Consider the following 25,701-nt stretch of genomic DNA (forward strand, 5'->3'; position numbering starts at 1 on the left):
TTTTTTTATTGAGTTTAATTTTAATTAAAACGGTCAGAACAACTTTAATTACATAAAAAAAAATTGTAAGTGATATTTAAAAGAACAAAAAAAAAACAGATAAAAAATAACTGTTTCCTGGCAGTGGGATTCGAACCTACGACTTCCCGCTTGCTAAATCCGCGATCCTGCAGCGGACACAGGGTGAACTAATTAAAGTACTTATATTTCTTTAGATTGCCGAGTAAATTTTTCTCTCATACTAACAAAAAGCTGTTTCTAAGATGTCTATGGTTGACACAACTTAAAAATCCATTGTAAACTGAAAACTATATCTTAAATTTGCGACTATGACTACGGGCCATAATATATTTTCTGAAAATAATAATCGCGCTCACAACTTTTAGCGATTTTCGCGGACCATTTAAAAAGAGCATTTGCTCTTTTGTATTGGACTAAGTTATTTGTGGAACGAGAGTGTTTATATTGATGACATACATTTTGTTTGGCTGCGCGGAGTTTGGTCAATTCTTCATTCCACCATAGTATTTTCTTTCTAAAAGGTTTTGTCGACGTTTGCGGAATAGTATAATGAGCTGCATTGTGTAATATTTTTGAAATTTGTCCATCTTCTTGATTTGTGTTTATTGAAGTTTCTATAGTACTGCACAGCTAGAGACACTGCTTTTCAAAGTTTTTCCAATCTGCTTGATCTAATTTAAATTTCGGAATTGACTTAATATTGCAGGCTTGGTTGCTGGAATTAATTTGGGTAAGTATGGGGAAGTGGTCACTGCTGTGTAATGTATCTAGTATTTTCCACGCACATATAGGGGCTATGGGAGTGGAACATAAAGTGACATCAATGTGTGTAAAAGAGTTGCGTGTAGAAAAATGGGTTGGTGAGCCATCATTAAGGCAAATGAGATTTGAAGACAGTATTCGTCTTCAATTTTTTCACCTCTAGAATTGGTGCGAGCGGACCCCCGCATGGTGCTCCATGCATTAAGATCTCCACCAACAATGAGTTGTGAGTTGGATTGATTAAAAAGCTGTGTAAGCTCAAGAGAAGTCTTTTGTTCGCGGAGTATAAACGCACATGATTGTTAATTTTTTAGGACGCTATATTTCGACCGCTACCGCTCCGATGAGAGCCCTAATAGGTACTGCTTTATGAGGGATATTTCTTTTTAACCGACTTCCAAAAAAGGAGGAGGTTATTAGTTCGCCGGAATATTTTTTATTTATTTTTTATGTATGTTACCGCAAAACTTTGGACCACGTCAACGTAATTCTTTTTGCATCGGAAAGGTAGTGTCTCAGAGGTGGTCCCATACTAATCTGGTTAAGATCCTATCAGGGGATCATGAGATATATATATATATATATTTTTTTTTATATGAGGGTTAAAGTCGGNACGCACATAGAGGGGCTATGGGAGTGGAACATAAAGTGACATCAATGTGTGTAAAAGAGTTGCGTGTAGAAAAATGGGTTGGTGAGCCATCATTAAGGCAAATGAGATTTGAAGACAGTATTCATCTTCAATTTTTTCACCTCTAGAATTGGTGCGAGCGGACCCCCGCATGGTGCTCCATGCATTAAGATCTCCACCAACAATGAGTTGTGAGTTGGATTGATTAAAAAGCTGTGTAAGCTCAAGAGAAGTCTTTTGTTCGCGGAGTATAAACGCACATGATTGTTAATTTTTTAGGACGCTATATTTCGACCGCTACCGCTCCGATGAGAGCCCTAATAGGTACTGCTTTATGAGGGATATTTCTTTTTAACCGACTTCCAAAAAAGGAGGAGGTTATTAGTTCGCCGGAATATTTTTTATTTATTTTTTATGTATGTTACCGCAAAACTTTGGACCACGTCAACGTAATTCTTTTTGCATCGGAAAGGTAGTGTCTCAGAGGTGGTCCCATACTAATCTGGTTAAGATCCTATCAGGGGATCATGAGATATATATATATATATATTTTTTTTTATATGAGAGTTAAAGTCGGTTTTTTTTTTTGCTAAAAATTACTTGTTTATGTGGGCTAGATTGTAAAAATACCCAATATATTTTTTTGGTGTATTTGGCACGAAATTGTGTGGTATTTGTGTTTCGTTAAGGAGTAGAATTGAGGGAGAATAGCAGTTAAGGAGAATTTCAAGCTGAGTATAATTATTGAAGTATCCATTCATGCTCCATTGTAGAATAGAGAACATTAAAAAAGGTGAAAGAGTGTAAAATTGTAGAGAGAAAAGATGCTGCTGTCGTTTATTACAAGCTTACGCTCTGCACAACAGAGAGGCTGTAAGAAACGTCTTCGGATTTAGCGTCAGCTAAGCTCGGTGACATCTCGTCATCACTTATTGAACAAAAGGAAAACTGAGAAATATTAATATTGTTATTATTGTTTTGTGTATTAAGATTTACCGAGAATGTCGGCTTAACATTAAAGAAGTCTAGAGTGGAGGTTATATTGTGGGTATTGCTGTTGTGTCTTTTGACGTTTGTTGATGACGTAGGCTTGCTATATAACTCATTGGAAGTGAGTGTATTAGAGTTCATGGAGTTATTACTTTTGCTTTGAGAATTGGAGAGCTTTGAGGATGTGGGCTTCGTATTAGAAGCAATGGAGGCAGAGAAGTTGCTCATTGTTTTTTTGTTTGCGGTATCGATGCTATCAGTTTTTTTTAAGTTAAGAGAGGCTGAACCTGAATTCAAGTTTGAAGTGTTGGAGTTAATGTTGTTTGCTATTTTTGTTGTGCGACTAATGTTTTTGTCTGAGGTTTTGTTATTGCTATTGCTGGATAACTGAGAAAAGGAATTAACGGCGTGCGAGTATAATTGAAGAGGCGAAGTTTCTGGGGTTTGCGATTTGTACTTATTTATTGTTTCTCGCATGCTACATTTATTAATTGTCTTAATTTTTAGAATTTCTTTCGCCTGAGTATATTTTGGGCACATGCTCGAAGATGAGGGATGGTCACCTGAGCAGTTTGCACATATAATTCTGCTGCACTCGACTTCTACATGTGGGGGGAGGCTGCAATTCGCGCACAAAGGAGGGTTTTTACAATATTTCATTGTATGGCCGAGAATTTGGCATGTCTTACGGCGCATCGGGTTGGGGTATGTAACAGCCCTCTGTTAAGTACGCATGTGTGTATGTGCACGTGTGTGTGTGTTTGAACGCTGTTTGGTTGTTGGCATGTACACAGGAGTGAAAGTACAAGTGCAATGATCTGCTTTAGTTGGGGAAAGTAGGAGGTGCTAACAGTGCCAAAGCGACACGATCCTAGTCACGAATTCAAAAACAGTTGATTTCGACAGACCTTCGAAGGCCAGGAATAGTTATAGAAACCATCAGAGTTAAGTTACCACTGGAAGCTAAAAGTGTGAATAATATATGAATATGTAATAAAAAAGGGAGATTAAGTATATCTACCGGTATTTGTTGCTTACAACGGTATTGATAGCGGTCCAGGATTTTGATATTAACAGGAGCATAGTAAGAACCCCTNATATTGGCTGCAAGTGAGACAGGTACGTGTATACATGCATACATGCTGTGAAATATTGGCAAAGCGACTTAAGTGATTTTTGAATAGTTTTACAATGGCAGAAATGGAGATGGGTCGTTCTGTCAGGCATCCACGTATGTATGCCTGGGTCCACATAGGTTGATCGTAGCGGCATATGGGTATGTACATACATATGTAAGTGGCCCTACGTGCATTTGTCCATTTGTACAGATGTGTATGCGTACATGGACAAGACCAGATATACACAGTAATATATATACAAAAATTCGGTTACAGGTATTACTGACGGGTGAGGTTTCCGCGGCCAACGTAACAGCTGCCAAAGAGCAAGGAGCCATACATATTTACACACCGTCATACATAGGCTTATGTATATGATTTGTATATACGTGTACATACTATGTATATACTTGCTCGGGTGCAGTTGAATTTTAGACCAGAACCAAAACTTAAAACTATATACATACAAAAGGGCGCAAAGGACGGACATATGTATAACCAAGAATGATAGAATACAAGATTGCGCCGTCCTGGGCGTTGACATTTGTGTACCACAAGTAAACAAAGAATAGAGCGAAAAGATGAACGAGTTGAAACAGCCAAAGCAGTTCACTTTACTGCGAAAAACGTGTTTTAATTTTGCTAAATGCGAAAATATTGCNAATGCTGTTAATATAATAATAGAGAAACATTTCGGGAACGGCTTTGTCGTGCCCTATGTACACAAAATGCAGCGATTCGTCCCAGCGCTACACTTGCATCTACGCTTCTTGAATCTTGACGGCTGTCGCAATTTAACACACAGCACCTCATTGTATTAGTTTTTAGGCAGTCTTCAACTTAAAAATCACTCACAAATTGCAAATTAACACGATTTAAACTGATTTTTCACTTATAATTCAAATTTCCACAACTGTCAAAATCGGCTAAACCAAAGTAGCGGTACCACTGACGGCGTCACCTTTGTTCGCTGCGCCGTGATGTATATCCACGCTTAGCGGGAGAGTCACAGCTCAGTGACAGGCTCAGAGCGTATGGGAATGCGGATTGAAAACGAGTTGCAGAGGCAACGAGAATCTACTCGCTACGATTGTAAAATCAACGAGTTACTCACCTTGCAGTGCGCTGCCGACTAAACCAATTTGGCCCGGCCCAACTGAGGCTCCACGTGGCTGTAGGAATGCGAGGTACCGGCAACGACGTTCCTGGAACCTGCAGTGGACACCCAAGTGCATTGACACTGTCCTTAAATTTAACTTACATTTTTCAATTGATTTCGCGATTTTTGCAAAACATTTAATTTTTCCACACTTGCACACACGCGCGTAGTATTTTGCCGTAGTAAAGTCAATTCGGAACTAATTCGCTATTGCTCCATTGAAAACAAGTGGAAGTGGCGAGTGACCTTCGCTTCCACTCTCCGTATGTATATATGTATGTATGAATATAATTTTGTATCACTAGTTCTCAGCTCCTTCGTTTCGTCTCCAATGCTGGTACCAACATCGGTGGGATGGAAGGGTGAGTGAATCGAAATATATATACATATCTAATATACGTTAGTACGCATGTATGTGAGCAGGATAGCTCTAGTTCCCTAATTTTCTTTTTGGTTTTGTTTTGCTAAACATCGTCTGTATTTAAATATAATCCTAGGGCGAAGTATAACGCGAATGTGTCTAGTGTAGTATTAGATACTATGTTATGGTGAACTATCACGCAAAAAAAAAAAAAGGAGGCGAAAAGTAATAAATATTAAAAAAATAAAAAGAATTGTTTCTTTAATTATATATAAGTATATATACACATAAAAGTACTTTGGTCCAATAGTGATGAGAACACTTAGCAACATCAGCAAGTCAAGGTAGATTTTTAATTGAATTAATGGATATTGTTGTAGGTTAAGTATCGTAAGGAATTATGCATGTTAGTTCTCTAAATAAAGGATAAAGAAAGAAGAAGATAAACAGAAGTTGTGCTTATAGGGNATAGGAGTCATTTATTTAGTTTTTGGTTGAGATATGGCAGATAGTAACATGAGGCATTAGTTTTCTTGTGGTTGGTGTGGGTGTCGCCCTCGGGGCAACTTGGCTGGGGATGGGTTCGTAACTGTGGCTAGAGTAACGCAATGACGACGCTGACGAGACTATTTGACTGACGGACCAATTCAGGATAGGGGACTCCACTCTCGCGTACGGAGCCACAGTGGGGTCCAAGGCTGTTTGTGCTATAAAAACAGATGGGGTGGGATGGCTCCCCCTGATCGGACTNGTACTTTGGTCCAATAGTGATGAGAATACTTAGCAACATTAGCAAGTCAAGGTAGATTTTTAAGTGAATTAATGGATATTGTTGTAGGTTAAGTATCGTAAGGATTTATGCATGTTAGTTCACTAAATAAAGGATAAAGAGAGAAGAAGATAAACAGAAGTTATGCTTATAGGAGTCATTTATTTAGTTTTTGGTTGAGATATGGCAGATAGTAATATGAGGCATTAGTTTTCTTGTGGTTGGTGTGGGTGTCGCCCTCGGGGCAACTGGGCTTGGGATGGGTTCGTAACTGTGGCTAGAGTAACGCAATGACGACGCTGACGAGACTATTTGTCTGACGGACCAATTCAGGATATGGGACTCCACTCTCGCGTACGGAGCCACAGTGGCNATCAGCAAGTCAAGGTAGATTTTTAATTGAATTAATGGATATTGTTGTAGGTTAAGTATCGTTTTCTACTGCTTTGTATCCTATACGCTACTCCTTTCATGTCCCCGGTTTCAAGGCATGAAAGTTTTGTTGATGGCTGTAGGTTGGGAGTGGCAAGAACCAAGCCATAGCCCAACGAGCTCAAGCCGGGCTACCAGCGTGCCTGTCCCGCCACGACTTCCTTCCAGACCAAGCAGATATAACAGGTAGTAAGGGCGAACTGAAATTTTTCTCCACGCTACGTCTATTTTATCAGGTATATGGAAGCTATCAAATGTGAGAAGGAGTGCACCAGTTGGAGTTAAAATGTTATTTATTTGTTTTTTAAATGTGTAAACTGAAGTCACACCGTACGCTTGCAAACCTTCAATGATTTCTTCATCGCTAACATTTATAAGGAAAGGTGCAAATATGGTACCTTTCACACAGTTCAAATTTACTTGGTAGGTGGCTGTGATCGGGCAAGTGCCTGGGAGCGATTTGGTATTCAAAACTTTTCGGCTATTTTTTTGTTCTTGGTTAAGACTAGGAGGCTACCGTCACGTATATCGCTAATACTTATTATATCTTTGCTAATAGCCAATAAAGATTTATGAACACCAAAGCATGAATAACTTGTGAGAGGCTTTTCACTTCCTGATGCTTTCAACACGATGTATTTGGGATCATCATTCTTGGTGATATTTATGGCTGGTAAATCTGGAAATGTTTCGTACGTTTTGTTGGGTCTTTTTCGTTTTTGTTGATGAGTAGGGGAAAGAATGGCGAACCTATTTTCCCCTAGCCCCGGGGGCATTTCTCCACACACTCCGCACTGATTAAGGGTTTTTGAAATTGAGTTATTGAATTAAGTTATTACTTAATTTGAGAAACTCACAAGAAAAGTAGCACACGTGGGGCTTACGTAACTGAGTACAACAACGTCTAAGAAATTTAGCGACTGCGCTTAAGAGAGAACGAGTGACCGTACACAACGAAGGCTAGTCGGTGACTGAAAAATCTTTAATATATTCTCTACCTTTCATACTATTTACATAATAAAAAAATCCCTTTTTCTTATCATTTGCAACTCGAAATCGTCGTCATCTTTGAATGTGTATATAGTTCTTCTGTAGGTATATTTGTGTATGAAATCCTAAATGGCTGGAGGGATTTTAACAAAGTTTTGTGTGTGTGTTTGAGTGGGTCTTTGGATGGTTTAGTTTCAGAATTTAATCCGCCAGTTGTGGCGCTGGATTTGAGTTGCTAATAAAAAAACTGTTTTATGATCCGATTTGTCGAATATTCAAAACTTGTATTGGAAACGGTAAAGGCAGTCCAGTTGCAAAAAAGGCTGCCAGGTGGTGCTGAGGTAGAGTTGTTACTAAAAATCTACAAGTGAGAAAAGGTGCCGTGAATGTCAGACGAAATCGACCTGTTGCAACATTGAGTATATANAAGGCAGTCCAGTTGCAAAAAAGGCTGCCAGGTGGTGCTGAGGTAGAGTTATTACTAAAAATCTACAAGTGAGAAAAGGTGCCGTGAATGTCAATACGAAATCGACCTGTTACAACATTGAGTATATCGAACTCTCGTGCGTTACGATCGGCCCAATGGATGTGATTTGCCAACAATATTATGCGTTAAAGCTTCATTCGGAGACACCANCTTGTGAGAGGCTTTTCACTTCCTGATGCTTTCAACACGATGTATTTGGGATCATCATTCTTGGTGATATTTATGGCTGGTAAATCTGGAAATGTTTCGTACGTTTTGTTGGGTATTTTTCGTTTTTGTTGATGAGTAGGGGAAAGAATGGCGAACCTATTTTCCCCTAGCCCCGGGGGCATTTCTCCACACACTCCGCACTGATTAAGGGTTTTTGAAATTGAGTTATTGAATTAAGTTATTACTTAATTTGAGAAACTCACAAGAAAAGTAGCACACGTGGGGCTTACGTAACTGAGTACAACAACGTCTAAGAAATTTAGCGACTGCGCTTAAGAGAGAACGAGTGACCGTACACAACGAAGGCTAGTCGGTGACTGAAAAATCTTTAATATATTCTCTACCTTTCATACTATTTACATAATAAAAAAATCCCTTTTTCTTATCATTTGCAACTCGAAATCGTCGTCATCTTTGAATGTGTATATAGTTCTTCTGTAGGTATATTTGTGTATGAAATCCTAAATGGCTGGAGGGATTTTAACAAAGTTTTGTGTGTGTGTTTGAGTGGGTCTTTGGATGGTTTAGTTTCAGAATTTAATCCGCCAGTTGTGGCGCTGGATTTGAGTTGCTAATAAAAAAACTGTTTTATGATCCGATTTGTCGAATATTCAAAACTTGTATTGGAAACGGTAAAGGCAGTCCAGTTGCAAAAAAGGCTGCCAGGTGGTGCTGAGGTAGAGTTATTACTAAAAATCTACAAGTGAGAAAAGGTGCCGTGAATGTCAATACGAAATCGACCTGTTACAACATTGAGTATATCGAACTCTCGTGCGTTACGATCGGCCCAATGGATGTGATTTGCCAACAATATTATGCGTTAAAGCTTCATTCGGAGACACCAGGGTAGAGTTATGCAGTGGTAAATCTCAAATCACCACCTGTCGAAATACCTTAAAAGCCAGTTTTATGAAAGCAATTTAATGAAAACTTATATTTTTAATTTAAGTTAATGTAAAACCTGGCAGAAAAAATAATTTTTCACTTAAATTGCTTTCGTGAAACTGGCTTTTAAGGTATTTCATCTCAATCTATGTATATATATTGTATTTGAAATTGGCACCAACTGTAAGATACAGTTTCTAGGCACATTCACCATAGATCCGGATCATTGTTGCCACCAGGGAACTTCTCATGGACATAACACCTTCGTTCGGTTATTTAAGGCGGCAAACGACCACCAATCCGTAGTCTTTGCCGATGAATTTGCAGTACATATCGGAAAAGTGGATTGTTGGAGAAACTGTTGGACCAAAATGTTTAAATTAAAAATCTGATTTTAGACGGGACGAAGTTCGCCGGGTCTGCTAGTTATTTTATAATTTTTAATCTATAAAAGCTTGGTATATTAAAAAGTTTTTTATATTACTTATTTTCTACTTTTTAGTCTTGTCTGTATAAAATTTTGCAACAGATATTAAAATAATTTAACTTGCAGTGAAAAGAGAACAGAAGACTGTCGCGCAAAATACACCACACAAATATTTGCGCAAAGACAAATTAGTACAAAAAAGATTCTTATTTGTAAAAGTTGCTATTTGCGCAAATATTTATGTGGTTTATTTTGTACATATGCAAGCAAAATGTTTTGTTCTCACGTTTACTATGTACATACATACGATTTCAATTAAAGAAATGGCTTGTCGTAGATTTCCGCTGTAGCGTATGTAGTACATATTTTTAGGCGCAATATTTAACTTCTTCTGGCAAGGCCTACCTTCGATGTTGATTTCTAGACTTTTGTACAGGAACCTTGATTATGATCTATGATTATAGCTAAAAATGGTGTCTGGACACACAACATTGCAAGTTTATAACAGCGTTGTAATAATGAAAAGTTATCTTCCTAAAGGCCGGTCCACATAGAACTTTCGCGTTGGCTTTGGCGTTGGAGTTGGTTTGACAGAACGCACGTTAAAAGTATGCTTGCTACAATGAACGTTTGGCAGCGAATGCTTGGGCCACTAAATTAACATACTAACGAGAGATTAATTAATATTTCATATCAATAATTGCACTAAAAAAGATATTTCTTGCCCGCACTTGATTGAAAAGGAAAAATATTTCACATAATTGTATTTATTTGCAACAGCTGACGAGCAACGTACGCGAAAAGTTGAGAGTTGGCCATCTTTTTGCTTTGTGTTGGCGTGAGCGTTGTCGAATTTCGGCTATGTGGACGGCTGCATTTGAATTCATGTATTCATAGTCAGCTGTTAAAGCGACGCCAACGCCAACGTAACGCCAAAGTTCTATGTGGACGGGCCTTAACAGCAGTCGCTCCTCGCACCAGTGTTGCCGTTTTGGCCTTTTAACCAATTTTGGTTATTTTTTTCTTGCCTGTGAAGTTGTTAAGATCTTTCCCATTTTGGTTATTTTGAACATTTACTGCAGTTTTTAATTTTTATATATATACAATAATTAAATCTTTGAAAAATAGTATAAACTAATACATTTATTGTGCTCAATATGGTTATTTAATTAAAGTTATTACTACTAAATGACAACCCAAGATTAGAACTATTCCGATAATAATCATGTGTTTACATATCGCACACGATCTTCAAAAGTGACACAACTCAAAATTACATGTTCGTCAGAAAATGCGGAAATCTATTTCGTAGCACATGCTAATCATATGGGCAAGGGAGACTTCACCTTAGGTTTTTTCAACAAATTATAACAAAAATTTGCTCCAGACTTAGCTTGAAGTTAAATAAAAGCTCTGTGTGCATTTTTAGTGCCGTATTTCAAAAATTCCAAATTTTGAGTTGTGTCACTTTTGAAGATTGTGTGCGATATGCAAAAGAGCATGTAAAAGTTCGAGGGTGCAACTATCGGTTCGTGTCTTTAATAAATCGTGGTGAATTAATCGCCAAGTTTTTGAAACGGCCCGGCAGTTACACCATTCTCTTTGCACACACCTACATAGTATGGGTCTTCATCTAAAGTGATAAAGGGATAAATTGCTTAAATTTATCAGTTTATCCGCATTCTTTTATGAACGCAGGTAAATAATTGCACAAAATTGTTTATTATTTAACTTATCTGGCTAGTACTAATTTGCTTTTTATGTGTTCGTAGCAAAATCAACCACCTGGCAGTCTGTCAGGGTTGAAATTTGCTGAAATTTATACATTTATCCACCAAAATCGTTTGATAAAGTGATAAACTTTGGTTAAATAGATGTCCATACAAAGTTTGACAGTTCATTTATCAAAATGATAGTTTTATCATTTTATCAAGTTTATCAACAGTTTATGACTTTTGTTGAAGACCCCTAGTATGTACCTGAAATGACATTTGAATAATTTGAATTATTAGAAATTCGCGCAAAATTGGTGTTTCAAGTTAATTTATACGGGCTTATTGCCATGGATAAGTGAACAAAAAATACATAATTTTGGTTTTATTTTGCATAATATGTATTTCCAAAAAAATTTTAAATTAGGCTCGTTATAAAACATAATCCAGCTACACCTGTCGAGGTTGAGGAGAGTAGCAGCAACAATAGAACCCTCATCAGTGAAACCAAGTGAGAATATTTGGAATGAAGTTATTAATATTACTTACATATGTATGTTTTTGTTTTATAATATACAGAATACCTAATATACATGGTCGGCTAAAGACTACTTCAAATGAATACATGCTCGGATAAGTAGTACATATATAAATACCTAGTATATGCGGAATCCAATACCATGTACAATAAAAAAGGGATTTGGTTATTATTTTTCCAATACTGTTTACTTTATTAATTTAAGTTAAGATTAATAATAATAGTCTTATAGCAAGTAGGTTAAAGGGAAATACCATTCCACAGTTTTGAAAAAAATCGGTTTTTTGCGCTTTTGTAAAATTTATTTACCATCTTATACGCGGTACTGCGTTCAGCGTATACCAGGTATTTCGCGCGGAGCGACGATATAGTTAAAATACAGTCCAATTTTTAATTGTTTAATCTTAATTATAAAATATGTATATACAATGTGGTTGTTCACGCTGATTAGGTATTTCATTGATTCTTACAAAGAAATGGGAAACTGTGTACATATGTACTTATTTAATAACGTCATTTAGAGTCTGGTGATGTTTACGAAGATATTAACATGCATATGCACCTAAGCAGCGCTGGTAATATCTGGGCTCTGTGCCCAATTGACATTTTGGCAAGAGAGGTGACTGAAACCACAGTGAATAAGACAAGTCGTGACGCGGCGAAGCAAAATTGTTTGCAGAGGTGGCAGAGTCGATGGGGCACTTCAGGTAAGGGACGCTGGACATATCGCCTAATTCCTTCTTTACGAAGCTGGCGAGAAAAACGGCACGGTGACCCAAATACTGACGGGACATGGTTGTTTTACATAAATCTGGCTTGTATAAATTCAAACACGAAGACAATTCTTACTGGACCTTCTGTGCAAATGACGTTATTGAAGACGCTGAACACTGTTTTTTCGTCTGTCCGAGGTTTGCAATCGAAAGGGATGACTCGAGCATGAAGGTGGGGAGGCCACTTACGGTTGAAAACCTAGTGGATAATATGCTTGAGTCAGAAGAAAACTGGTCCGTTGTTTGCAATATGGCAAACACCATTTTGACTAAATTGCGTCGAGCGGAACAAATGCTCAGGTTTTCATAGAGAGGCAATAGGCCGCTCCCCCTCGGCGAAGTAATGCCTAACGGTAGTTTCACGGAGCGAGGGAATCGGAGCAGGGGTGGGTTTTTAGTGAGGTGAGCCGAAAAGCAAGTCCCACACTTTCCGGCTTTCAATACTTTGTGCCACCTCTAGAAAAAAAAACATATGCACCTAATAGGGGAAGCCTGATTTTCTAAAATATGTACTTATATACATGAATGTATTTCTGTTATTTTCAGCCTTAAACGGTTTTACTGATCAAAAATGCAAATAAAAATTGATTTAATTTGGTTTGTAAAATATGTCTATACANTTTAATTTGGTTTGTTAAATATGTCTATACATACTATATAAAAGAATTTGTGATAACCTGAATTGTTAATCTAATAAAAAAATTGGTTATTTCTCCTTACATTTGGTAACTTTTTCGTCTAATCTTGGTTAGAAAGTTCTTTGAGCGGCGGCAACACTGCCTCGCACTATGGTCTGGCAGCTACTACTTGCTGGCCAAAAGTCATTTTTTAAAGTATCGATAAAGCGATTTTTCCCTTCACTAAACTAATTCTCCTGAATAAAAGAGTACATACTCATTATTTTCTTAAAGAGTTTTCCAGTTAAAATATCAGCTGTTAAAGTTGTAATTTTTACTAAAAGTTTACAAATTGATTTCTTTCGTAGTCAGTTGTCTTGTGATGTAAAACTAGATTGAATTGTACCTACTCTTCAACTTCTTAAATTTGAACGTACATTCGGTACAAGCTCATTATTTTAGGTACATTTGGAACGTAGTAAAATATTATTTCATGTAAGTCCAACTATCAAAAATATATGCACATAAAAATACATGTTTACTGTTTAGGTACGTGTATCTACTTTTAGGTACAACTTTCCGGCAAATGGGTACAATATGAAAATTTAATGTTCATCGCTTGTGCGAAAAAATAATAATGTGACGTCAGCGAGAGGGTGTATGCTATCAAATCGTGAAAGGGAGGATTAGCGGTCCGCGAAGGCGCCACCTTTGTTTGAAGTAGAGCTTTACAAAATAGGGCTGAGAATCATGTTGCACTTTTTTGCATATTTTTAATAATGGGCTTATTTATTAGAACACTTCCAGGTGTGTTTTGCCATGCTTTTCGATGTTTGAAAAGCAGAAGTCAACAAAAATGCAAAAAAATNTTGCACTTTTTTGCATATTTTTAATAATGGGCTTATTTATTAGAACACTTGTTTTGCCATGCTTTTCGATGTTTGAAAAGCAGAAGTCAACAAAAATGCAAAAAAAATGCTGTTTTAAACATTTTTCTGCGAAATATTATTAGAGGGAGCATATCCGCAGAATATAACAACTACATAAAGGAAGTAGCAAGAATGATATGCAAGTACGGAGGTGAAAAATTCATTCTTGCATTTTTTGTTTAAACTTGTACGTTACGTTATTTTTTTTTCAACTTTATATCTATCCTAATTATTAGTATTATACTTGCTGTGCTAGTATCCTTTCAAATAAATTCAAATATAAGCTTATAATTAAAAGAAAGAGTTTTTATTTGAAGCAGCTTTGACTAGAAAAACATATAAAGCAAAACCTAAACAAATTTTTTAAAATTAATTTTTTTTCTGATAACGCTGACGACATACAATCAGTTTTGCCTTTAAATTTCCTACCACACATTGCTTATCAAAAATCATCAAAATTGAAAGCCATTACGTAGGCTGTATTCATGATTCAATAATGGCTGCATTTATTTATTCATTCTGAACGTTTGGAATAAACTTTTTTGTTTACTTATTCTTTAGAACGTTCCTGGTGATATGTTAACGTATATTTCAAACGCATTCTGTTTATTCCGGCTGTGAAATGGGATTATCCGGAATGTATAAAGAAATGCAGCCAATAAAAGGTTTGCTCAAAAAGCAGTATTCTCGCTCCCTCTTGACAAAATCGGCTCCCTTAGCAAGGCACTATATGTGGGTTCGTGTGTGTGTGCAAAGCTTTTGTAAGGGAGCTAAGGGAGTGTCAAACTCTAATGTCAATAATGAGCAAACCTTTATTTATTGAATCACGGGCTGTATTCAATTTGAGAAGCAATTTCAGTGTCAACATGTCGCCTTCAAGAAAACAATGTAACTAACTAGCTTCTGAAGAACATTTTCCATTTTAATTCTATTGTAGATTAACATTTTAACATGCATAAGCTTAGCATTTTTTTATTTTCACAAAATTCGCACACCAATGCTGAAAAGCTGATCAAAATTTAAAGCAAAATTGAAACTCAATTGAAAGGGAAAAATTTAAAGCAAGTTGCCCATTCAAGTAATAAATAAGAGTGTGTTAGTGAAAAAGTGTGAGAGTATTGAAAATTGAAAAGGGAAAATTGAATGTGTAACGGCCCAGTAACTCCATATTGCATCCGCCATTTTCAATTTCAAAAATCTGACCACAGACTTTAACAGCCGTATTCTAACAAAATCACAAACTTTAGCTCATCACTGCTGTGATTTCTACTGCGCCTCAAAGCTGCAAAAATATGCCGCTACAATACAAATTTTTAAATTTTTTTCTAGCACTCAAAATCGAATTTTTTGGGACACATTTCTCGGCGCACTAGAAATCACAACAGTGATGAGCTAATTTTGTGACTCTGTTAGAATAGAGGGATAAATCATCGAGTTCGAAAAACCTCTATTAAGTTTTGGCCAGAAAATAATTGTCGCCAGACCATAGTGCCTCGGCAGGCAATGGCAAACCCCCGAGTGTATTTCTGTCATGAAAAACAGCTTCTCATAAAAATGCAACCGTTAGGAGTCGGAGTAAAACTGAACAAACAGAAAAAATTTGACGGCGAACGAGCTTTGATTGATTTGATTATATTTATGTGTAAAAGTACGTTTATACTTCGCCGTACGCATATGTTNCCTCGGCAGGCAATGGCAAACCCCCGAGTGTATTTCTGTCATGAAAAACAGCTTCTCATAAAAATGCAACCGTTAGGAGTCGGAGTAAAACTGAACAAACAGAAAAAATTTGACGGCGAACGAGCTTTGATTGATTTGATTATATTTATGTGTAAAAGTACGTTTATACTTCGCCATACGCATATGTTTACACATCAAATTTCATGAGTACCTAGCATGAACCAAAAATACAAGATCACGCCTTCTCCTTAGTAGCCCGTTATAATCGCATTTAAGGGCCATTCACATAGGACTTTCCTCGCTTTGCTTGACAGTTCAAACTTTGACAACAAAGCGTGAAACGCAGAAGGTATGCTACAATAAACGCTTTGACAGCTTTTGCGTTCTCCTTTTTCTCCATATTTTTTATCTTTAAAATAGATAACAATATAATAATATGCATTAATAATAGCAATAATAATTGCTATTTACCCTATTTTTGTCATGAAATGCAAATGCAAGCGCCCGAGAAAAGATGCATGTAGACAGCTGATTGAAAAAGCGGGCAACAGTTGAGAGTTGCCCAATATTTTGCTTCGGTTTGCTTTGCTTTGCTTCCAACGTTTTTTAGGTGAGCATACTCATGCATATGCCTACATCGATCTTATATGTCAAAGCAAAGAACTATCAAGCAAAGCGAAAAAAGTTGTATTTGAATCAGCCTTTAGGAAAAAAGTTGGGCGACCTTGACATTAGCCGTTTGTTTACATTTGTTCGTTGTTTACAATTTGGTGGTGGCTTTTTACTGCAATTTTCTTAATTTTCGCTTGTGACAACGTGTGCACACATAAGGTAAAGAATAATTTAACACAACGACATGATTTATAGAAGAATTTGCATAATAAAAATGATTATTCATGCGTTCAACAATTACGCGTTTTTTTTTTGTTCTTTTCGTTGCTTACTTCTTACAACAAAGATGGCGTCGAGATTTCAACAGCTACAAAATAACTTTTTTCTTTCTTTCGGCACGTCTTTCGTTCATGGTACCTAGTACTCACGCTTTCTTCTGTAGCACCGCGTTATCATGCATTTATATCATGGAATTATAAGCCCCCACATCGTTTTATGAAATAAACAATTTTAGTTATTTATGGCTTTTTTCAGAGACGATGTGAAATACCTCCTTTCCATACTATCCCTGCAAACCATTTTTTCAGAGTATTCTGAATCGTAAAGAAATTTTAAAGAATTCGGAAAGATCCCATCCGATTTTTTGCCGAATTTTCTAAAATGAAATAAATTACGCACACTTCCATTCTTTTACGAAATTTCGGAAGAATATCGGTAAAGAAATGAAAATAATGCTGCTATGTGAAGAATTTCTTGCAGACTTTTTTCAGAATTTTCTTTATTTTTCGTACAGAAATTTCTTTACGAGTTCCTGTCAACCACTTCATATAATTTTCTTTGAAGATTCGGAAAAATCGTTACAGAAATCAGATACTCCTAAAGATTTCGTTAAGATTTCGGGAACTTTGGTTTGGAGGGATACTAACGATATGTATATGTATATGTAAGTATTAACTATCATCTAGTAATATGCATTTTGTTGTAGGCACTCCTAGATCGGAATTGACGTGGTTTTATGAAGACATCCAAATAAATTCAGAAATATATGCTAATGTCGACACTAAGTCACTCCAAAATGTTATAAAATTCGGGCCCTTAAAAAGAGAACATCTTAATGGACGCCTCTGTTGTCAAGCGATGAGCCATATAAAATCGGCGGCTGTTGAAGCGATGGTACAAATTGATATGAATTGTAAGTAGAAAACCCAATAAATTATATAGTTATTATATACTAGCAGACCCGGAGAACTTCGTTCAGTCCAAAATTAATTTTTTATTAAAACATTTGGTCAAACTTTTTTACTAAAAATTCTCGTCCACTTTTGGGTTTGTGGTTGTCAGAAGGCATATCCTCCATTGCCGTCTTAAATAACCCTGCAGGAAATGGGAAATTTGTAGCTAACTATTAACTAATTAGCAGTTAACTAGAGGTAACTAATTATTAACTATTTCCTTTGGCCGTAACTAACTCCTTTGAGGGGCGATGGCCGCAAAATAGTGAGAACTGGTTTCCTCTGCATTATATGTCAACTTGTAGCTAACTACTTTTGGACATAAACTATCAATAACAAAAAGATTTTTTTAAATTTTTTATATTTTTATTTGTTTCTTGTTCCATTTAACATTAAGTACATATTTGCTTATTTGTCTACATGTTCTTTTTTAGGGTGTCTCATATTTGAATTCGATCCGACATAAGTTCAAAATGATAATACAAAATTTCGACCTTTATTTTCTTTGTCCTGATGTTATCGGTTACTGTTTGCCGCACAGAAATCTAAATATTTTATTCTTCGGCGTATAGTGCACCCGGTAACGTGTCAGAAAAATTCACCAGAGCGTACGGCAACGCTAAAACTGCCAATGAGACTCTGCCATCTTGACAATTCATGGCGGGGTTGCCACTACAGGGAACATTGCGGCCAGGACATAAAAAGCGCAAAAGCGGAAAAGAGAAGACTAAACCTTTTAGACAAGCCACACTATAGAACTATTACGTGGCAGGATCTCATTGGCGGCGCGAACTGCCGTTATAAAATTTCCGCGAAACTGCCGTTACAAAAATCACGCGAGACTCCCGTTACCGAATTGCGCGTGATATAGAGATGGCCCCGTGGCCCAAAAATCGATATGTCATGCAGCGCCCAGTATAACTTAAACTTTTTAACAAAATCATTTTCCCTTTTCCTAACAGACAATCATTAATTTCTTCTCAAAAGTTTCCGATATCATTCAATCCGATTTTGAGAATACTTAGCATAGGTAGAGCCTTGTTAGCATTCTCTCAAACTAAGCTTTTCAACAATAGTCGATAAAGACAGTAAATAAAATGTAACATTAGGTTTCCTGAAATAAAAATAACTAATTAATAAGTTTTGACGCCCTTATCTACATTTACCATCGCGTAAATCGGTTATGTAAATTTCAAAATCAACGTATGCATCCCTAACTTGCTTATAAAATCTAAGAAATAAACAAATTAACCCAATTGGCCTGCATGACATATCGATAACACTGCGGCATCTCTAACATGCCATCAATGCTACTCCGCAATGCAAGGGTATAAAAACCGATGGCAACGCAACCGTCACGATATTTTTCTCGACTGGCGTTAAATTCAACTGTATGGTTGCAATATATAAAAGAAGAGTGTGCGAGAGACAAAGTTTAGCTAGTTTGTGCGGGGAAAAGTACCTTTTTATTGAAAAACTCAATTGTGTTAACATTCCGTGTGGTTCATTACACAAGCAGTGATCGGTGGAGCATTTCAGTTTTAATGGAAGTGAACAATTTAACCAACTGAATGTGTATGCATAGTGGAGTGCTACGAAAAGGTGTTTAAGGGGTGTGCCTTAATGCATAATCCTGGTGAAGGAAGCTACCTCCACTCGAAAGGCTAATCCCTATATTATCACCAGCTCAATTTGCATTCTGAAGACCGCCGCTAAATGGATCCGTAAACGAGATTCGCATACACAATAGATCCGCTGTGCTACAAAAAGTAATGTATCCTGCTTTGAACTACACCGGAGTGTAATTACCACATCAGCAGCACACGACAGAAACGACACGCAACATCAACGACGCATTGCGACCAACACTCCTCAACAGGCATAGTAGCGCCATCGAGCCCAACGACCGGGGCCACGTTAACGCAAATTACTGAACAAGTTTTTTTTTGTAAGTAGTACTAACTAATTTTCCAGTTGTTAAAGTTGTAAGGCGATCTATTTGGTTCGGACAGGGTACGTACGTACAGGTGTATATGCACACAGCTACTTACCTTATGTATGACCATAGGTCTGTAGGTAACCTAGCCACATATACTCATACATATAGATATGTATGTGCAAAACTAAAATAAGAGATAGGATTAATTTATAAATTAAGGAAACCAAAGCATACATATATATATATACCAGTGTAGGTACCTACATACGTACATGTGTGTATTACGAAGGTGTAGACCTACTCATCGAAGCAAATTTGATTAATGGAAAATAACTAGGAACGAAATTGTAATCAATCAAAACAGAATAGAATTATACGTACATGCTTACATACAGTGAGAAAAAAAAAAATAAAATCTTGAATATAATTAGATTAAATTAAATTAAAGTGGAAGTAAATTAAACTAAATAAAAATTAATTAAATTAAACTTAATAAATCCAATGACGTAAAATAAAATGAAATGAAGTTAAACTAATTAAACTAAATAAAAGTACAACCCAGACAACACAAGCCCGGGACTGTATACTTACGCTAACTAAAATAAAAAAGAAAAAAAGGAATAAAAATATTAATAGTAATTATAACTTATAATAAAGAAATGGCCACAATAATAAAATAATAAAATTAAATACTTGAAACGAAATCACAACCCTAAACCTGATTAAACATACCTACTTACCCAGACTTGCCACTTCCTGCTACTACTTACAATAAATTTGCTTTTGGTAAGATCAATATACACTACCACCTTAACTTAGACTGAATTTAAATTGATTAAAATACTTACCACGATTGAACCCCTAACATTACAGTACTTACCCTAATATTATTACCTATCATATAAGTTTAGACTTCGGAAAAAAAAAATAAAAATAAAAATTTATAAGGGATAGTGTTAGGACTTAGCCTATAAGACGCGATCAAAATACTTTCTGACAGTTGCTTATACTTACCTTAGACTTAGGAATGTTAGCATTTGGGAATACAATTAGGGTAAGAACTAGTTTTTAAGAAAATGAATTTTAAGTAAATTTTGTATTATAAGATGAGAATGCTGACTTTCCTCATTCCTTAAGGGGGGCACATTAAGCAGCTATCATGGGGTCATCGGAAATAGGGTGCGCCGGTGACCATGGATGAGGGTGGGTCAGCACCAGGGGCCGCACTTACGCCAGTGGCCCCAACCATATTCGGCCTTTGTTTTAAGTATGTTTTGTTCATTTGCGTTTCTTAGTTGGTTAGATTTTTGGTTTCTTTCGATTTTCAGTTTTATTTTAAACATTTCAATTTAACGTTTCTTTTTCAGTTTTTTTTTGAATTTTCGTTATGTGTCCGTCCGATACTTCCGGCCATGCCGGCAGCTGAAGATGTTTGACAGGCATGACTTTTCTCTGCTATGGCGCAGGGAAAAGGAGTGAATGCAAGAACCCAGCCCAACCGACATGACTAGCCACAGAGCACCCCTTTGTGTCATGCCGTCTGCATTCACTGCTGCTCCCATCGTAAGCGTACCATAACAGATGGCGCCCAACGAGGTAGCCTGAGGTCTGCTCGGGTTGACTGGTCCTGACTGGCACATTGGGCTTCACCATCCCGCAAGTCACAGGGAGGCATGTGTTTGCTGCCCCTTGCTGCGTTGCGGCGGGTTAAGTGGAGCTGAGTATGCTGGTTCGGATCGGTCCTCTTGGTCAGCAACCGAAGGCTTCTCCGAGACTTCACGTCACGTCCTCCGGAGTTTTGCATTCACCCGGTGAGGCAGTGCTAAACGCACTTAGTTTTTTTGTAATTTGACTTTTTGTTTCTCCGCTTTTGTCAGTGGTCCGATATGTCGGCATGGGAATTGGGGAAAAATAGTCCGCTAAGTGGGGTTTAGTTTAAATAGTTTTTGTAGTAGTTTTTTTTTGCCGATTATTTTTTTTTGTTTTGTTTGTTTTTTTTGCGACTTGTTTCTTTGGGGGAAAAAAAAATTAAAATATACATTTTTCTTTTGAACCCAGCTCACTCCATAGGTCTGCGCTGGCGCTCCTGAGCGCCTTCGTATTGCGATGGAGTGGGCTGGGACTGCCACCACGACTGACTATCGGGGTCTCAGTCACCTCACATGTCTCAGGGGGGCATGCGTGACTGCCCTTTGCTGCATTGCGGTGGGCTGCACTGAGACCGAAANGCGCTGGCGCTCCTGAGCGCCTTCGTATTGCGATGGAGTGGGCTGGGACTGCCACCACGACTGACTATCGGGGTCTCAGTCACCTCACATGTCTCAGGGGGGCATGCGTGACTGCCCTTTGCTGCATTGCGGTGGGCTGCACTGAGACCGAAAGATAGTTCAGCAACTAGTACGCGAAGGCCAGTACACCCTTCAAGTCTGGAGGGGCATTCCACTATGCCGGCTTTGCATTGCGGTTGGGTGTGCTGGGCCAAACAGCGATTTTTTTTTGTTTGTGTTGTAACATATACTTTTTCGTAGACTTTTGCCTTCTTAATGTTAGGGGGTCAGCATTCCCATTGACTTTTGAAAAATACATATTTAAAAATACATATTTTCCATACGTATAAAAATTAAATCCCCATTGAACTTTTAATCCACGTATATGACCACGTATATATAACTAGCAACCNCTGGAGGGGCATTCCACTATGCCGGCTTTGCATTGCGGTTGGGTGTGCTGGGCCAAACAGCGATTTTTTTTTGTTTGTGTTGTAACATATACTTTTTCGTAGACTTTTGCCTTCTTAATGTTAGGGGGTCAGCATTCCCATTGACTTTTGAAAAATACATATTTAAAAATACATATTTTCCATACGTATAAAAATTAAATCCCCATTGAACTTTTAATCCACGTATATGACCACGTATATATAACTAGCAACCTTATACGCTTATGTACTTACTAACTATATATTCTGATTGATTTTTTTTTTGCTTTTCGCGCGTACATTTATATTCAGTACGCGGACTGAATAATTATTGATATTTTCGGTTTTTTTTTTTATGGTCGCGTACTGCCGCACCCGTTCCAATTAGCTAAATCTCTTTATTTTTTTTTTATTTGAAGACTTTTTCGAACGTTTAATTAGGCTTTAGCTAACAAAGCAAGCCATACTTAGCATTTTTTTCGGATTTTCAATTTTGGTCGAGCTCTGGGGGAGCCAAGCTTTACGCACTTAGGTACACTTTTAATTTAGAATTTGCTTTGATCTCAGGCGCAAATTTTCCTGATTTATCAATTGCCTTTGACTCGGCTTATGGAACAGCAGCTTATGCAAACGCGCAGTGCGTCAGTTAGAGGTAGCGGCGCAAAGTCAAGAGGTGCCGGGAGGAATACCAGTCCCGCTATGCCAGCAAATAATCCTCTGGTGATGCATTCACCTATTGCTGACCATACTGGAGGAGTTCCGCCTCCAATTCCGATGGCCAATCCCGCTCCGGGACTTAAAGTTGATAGCCGTCAAAGTTCAAATTTACTTGACACCTCACCACCTGGGACTTCGGTCCAGAATGTTTCCGCTACCTCCATGACTATGCTTTCGGGAAGACAGGAAAATGATAGGTCCTTGCCAGGGAATGCCGATTTTGGTGAAGGTGCTGCAGAAGATAGAAGTAGACGTTCTAATGGCGGAGCGCCCGCAGGAGATTCGTGGGTAGGAGTGCTTCATCAGCTCTTACGTACTTCGCAAGAAGAAATGAGAGCTGAAATGAGAACAATGCGGGAAAATATGAACGCATTAAGTGCAGTGGTAACTGCATCTCAAACTGCACCCAATGGCCCTAGGGACTTTGCTTCTATCGGACGCAATCCGACACAAGCCACTTTGAATAACCGACCAAATTTCACCACTAATATTGTCATTAAGCCACAGGATTGGAAGGTATCCTATGACGGCACTGGTAGTGTTTCGGACTTTCTTTTTAAACTAAATACGTTGTGTGAGCGCACGCAATGTACTGACGATCAGTTGATGGCAAGCTTCCACCTTTTTTTGTCAGGGCGAGCTGAGGAATGGTACTGGTTGTTCACCAAGCAGAATCCAGATGCGACTTATCCCTTCTTGTGCTACTCTATCAGGCGGGAATTCGGCACCTTAAAGAGTGACCATGAGATCATGATGGAGATCTCAATGCGTCGTCAGAAGGCTAATGAATCGTATGATACGTTTCATACAGATATATTAGCCTTGAACGCTAGACTAAGGGAGCCGATGTCGGAGAACCTGTTGATGGACATATTGAAGAGGAACGTTAACAGCAGCCTGAAGTTGATGCTTTTCAATGCTGGTGCGCAGACCCTACATGACCTACGTGACGTTGCTAGGAAAGGCGAACAGATCCTGAAGGAAACCAGGAGCTTGGTACCGAACTATTCAGGACGGCATGTCAACGAAACCATGGCTATTACACCGGATGAATGGACAGGAGGAATGGATGGAGAAGTGGATCCACAAGTGGAAGCGCTGAATTTCCAGAGGACTAGGAAACCGGACTACTCAGGAATACAGTGCTGGAACTGTGACAAGATGGGACACTCTTACATCTATTGCGAGGAAGCGATTAGGAACGTGTTCTGCTTCAAGTGTGGACAGAACGGGGTGGTCACTCCAAGATGCCCCAGAGATCATCGGAAACAGGGAAACCGGAACCCTAGCGAGAAGGCAATCGGGGATTCTCGTTCGGCACCCTAGCCCCCGAAGCAGGGAGTACAAGAGCAGCAACCTCCTGTACTAAACCAAAAAGTAAGCCAGTCCCAACCAGAACCATTCGTTTGCATGGAGATGTCAGTAGTTCGGAGAGTAATACCAGTCCCTCGAGGGTTTCACCACGGGTCATCATAACTTTCCGAGATAGTTCCGATAGTTCTGATTCCGAGTATATGTTTTCTTCTACAGCCAATCCTCTGCAGGTTCGAATTCTTAGGTCTTCACGTAGGGATGTCGCATTCCAGACTCAATTCCCAGTTAGTTTATAGCAAAGAGAAAAGGATTATGAACGGATAAGGGCGAATATTTTCGAAGAAGAACCAAAACTTGTAGTTTCAGAAAATATTCTACAGTGTAGGAAAAGATATTCTAGCCGAGTAAATATGCGTAAACTTTTGCAAAGCACTAAAATTCTTATAACGCCAGACGAACGACCGCTAGCAAATATTAAAATACACGATAGTTTCGTAGTGGGTTTATTAGATTCCGGAGCAAACGTTTCCATTCTTGGAAACGGATGCGAAGATTTCCTAAAGAGAAACAATTTAAAATATCATTCTTTGCGCGCGTTTGTTTACACGGCTGGTGGAAATCAGCAGAAAATACTCGGCTGGATATCTTTACCGGTCACTTTTAAAAATATTCCGAGGACTGTTCGCTTTTATCTTTATCATTAATCCAAGAAGCACACCTGGGTATTGATTTCTGTGCTCGAAAAGCTAGGACTAGGTCAAACCAGTTTAGTGACTCACCATATAGACACGGGTGATGCAGTGCCAATTAAAAGCAAGCACTTTCCTCTTTCACCACCCAGGCAGGCGGAAGCTTATAGCGAAATTGAAAGGCTACTTAAGATGGGAGTGATTGAGGAATCGAATTCACCGTGGTGTAGTCCAGTGGTACTAGTTCGGAAACCAGGCAAGGTCAGGCTGTGCATTGACTTCAGGAAGGTGAACGCGGTCACAAAGAAGGACTCGTACCCGTTGCCCCATATTAATGGGTTGTTGAGCAGGTTAAAGGATACATACTTTATAGGTGGTATTGATTTGAAGGATGCTTTCTTTCAAATCAAATTAACGGAATCGTCTAAGGAAAAGACGGCATTTGCGGTTCCAGGAAAGCCATTGTACCACTTTAAAGTAATGCCCTTGGCCTGTGCAATGGTCCACAAACAATGAGTCGGCTGATGGATAAGGCTATTCCTTCACGGTTACGAGAGAACGTCTTCGTCTACCTGGATGATCTGATGGTGTGCAGCTCAAACTTTGAAGACCATTTGGAATTGCTGAGGGAAGTGGCGAAATGCTTACGGGAAGCGGGACTTACAATCAACGTGAAGAAGAGCAAGTTCTGCCAGAAGGAAATTCGGTATCTGGGGTACTTAATAGGGAATGGTTGTTTGAAAGTAGACCCAGGCAAGATTGATGCGATAAAGGATTTTCCGATTCCAAAGTCTCCTCGTCAGGTTCGTAGGTTGTTTATAGGAATGGCAAATTGGTACAGGTCGTTTATTACCAATTTTGCAGATTTGGCGGGTCCCATGACAGATTGCCTTCGAAAGTCACCTGGTCCATTTAAACTAGCTCCTGAGGCAGTTGAAGCATTTGGAAAGCTTAAAGTTACACTCTGTTCAGCGCCTGTCCTGGCACAACCAGATTTTACTAAAGAATT

At 38.2% G+C, this 25,701-nt stretch overlaps 1 protein-coding gene across 1 annotated transcript in view; it reads left to right on the plus strand.

Annotated features, from left to right (window-relative positions):
• LOC108358585 (titin-like) overlaps positions 1-25,701 on the plus strand; it is a gene marked incomplete at its 3' end in the record, with an annotated part of 329,734 nt that overhangs the window by 193,165 nt on the left and 110,868 nt on the right. Inside the window, exon 5 of the mRNA XM_017609990.1 lies at positions 17,089-17,295. Within this exon, the coding sequence (XP_017465479.1) occupies positions 17,089-17,295 (207 nt within the window). The remainder of the gene's footprint in view (positions 1-17,088; positions 17,296-25,701) is intronic.

The sequence above is a fragment of the Rhagoletis zephyria genome, unplaced genomic scaffold, assembly GCF_001687245.7.
Source record: "Rhagoletis zephyria isolate East Lansing unplaced genomic scaffold, Rhagoletis_zephyria_1.1 Rzeph_scaffold_00270, whole genome shotgun sequence".
Taxonomy (NCBI): domain Eukaryota; kingdom Metazoa; phylum Arthropoda; class Insecta; order Diptera; family Tephritidae; genus Rhagoletis; species Rhagoletis zephyria.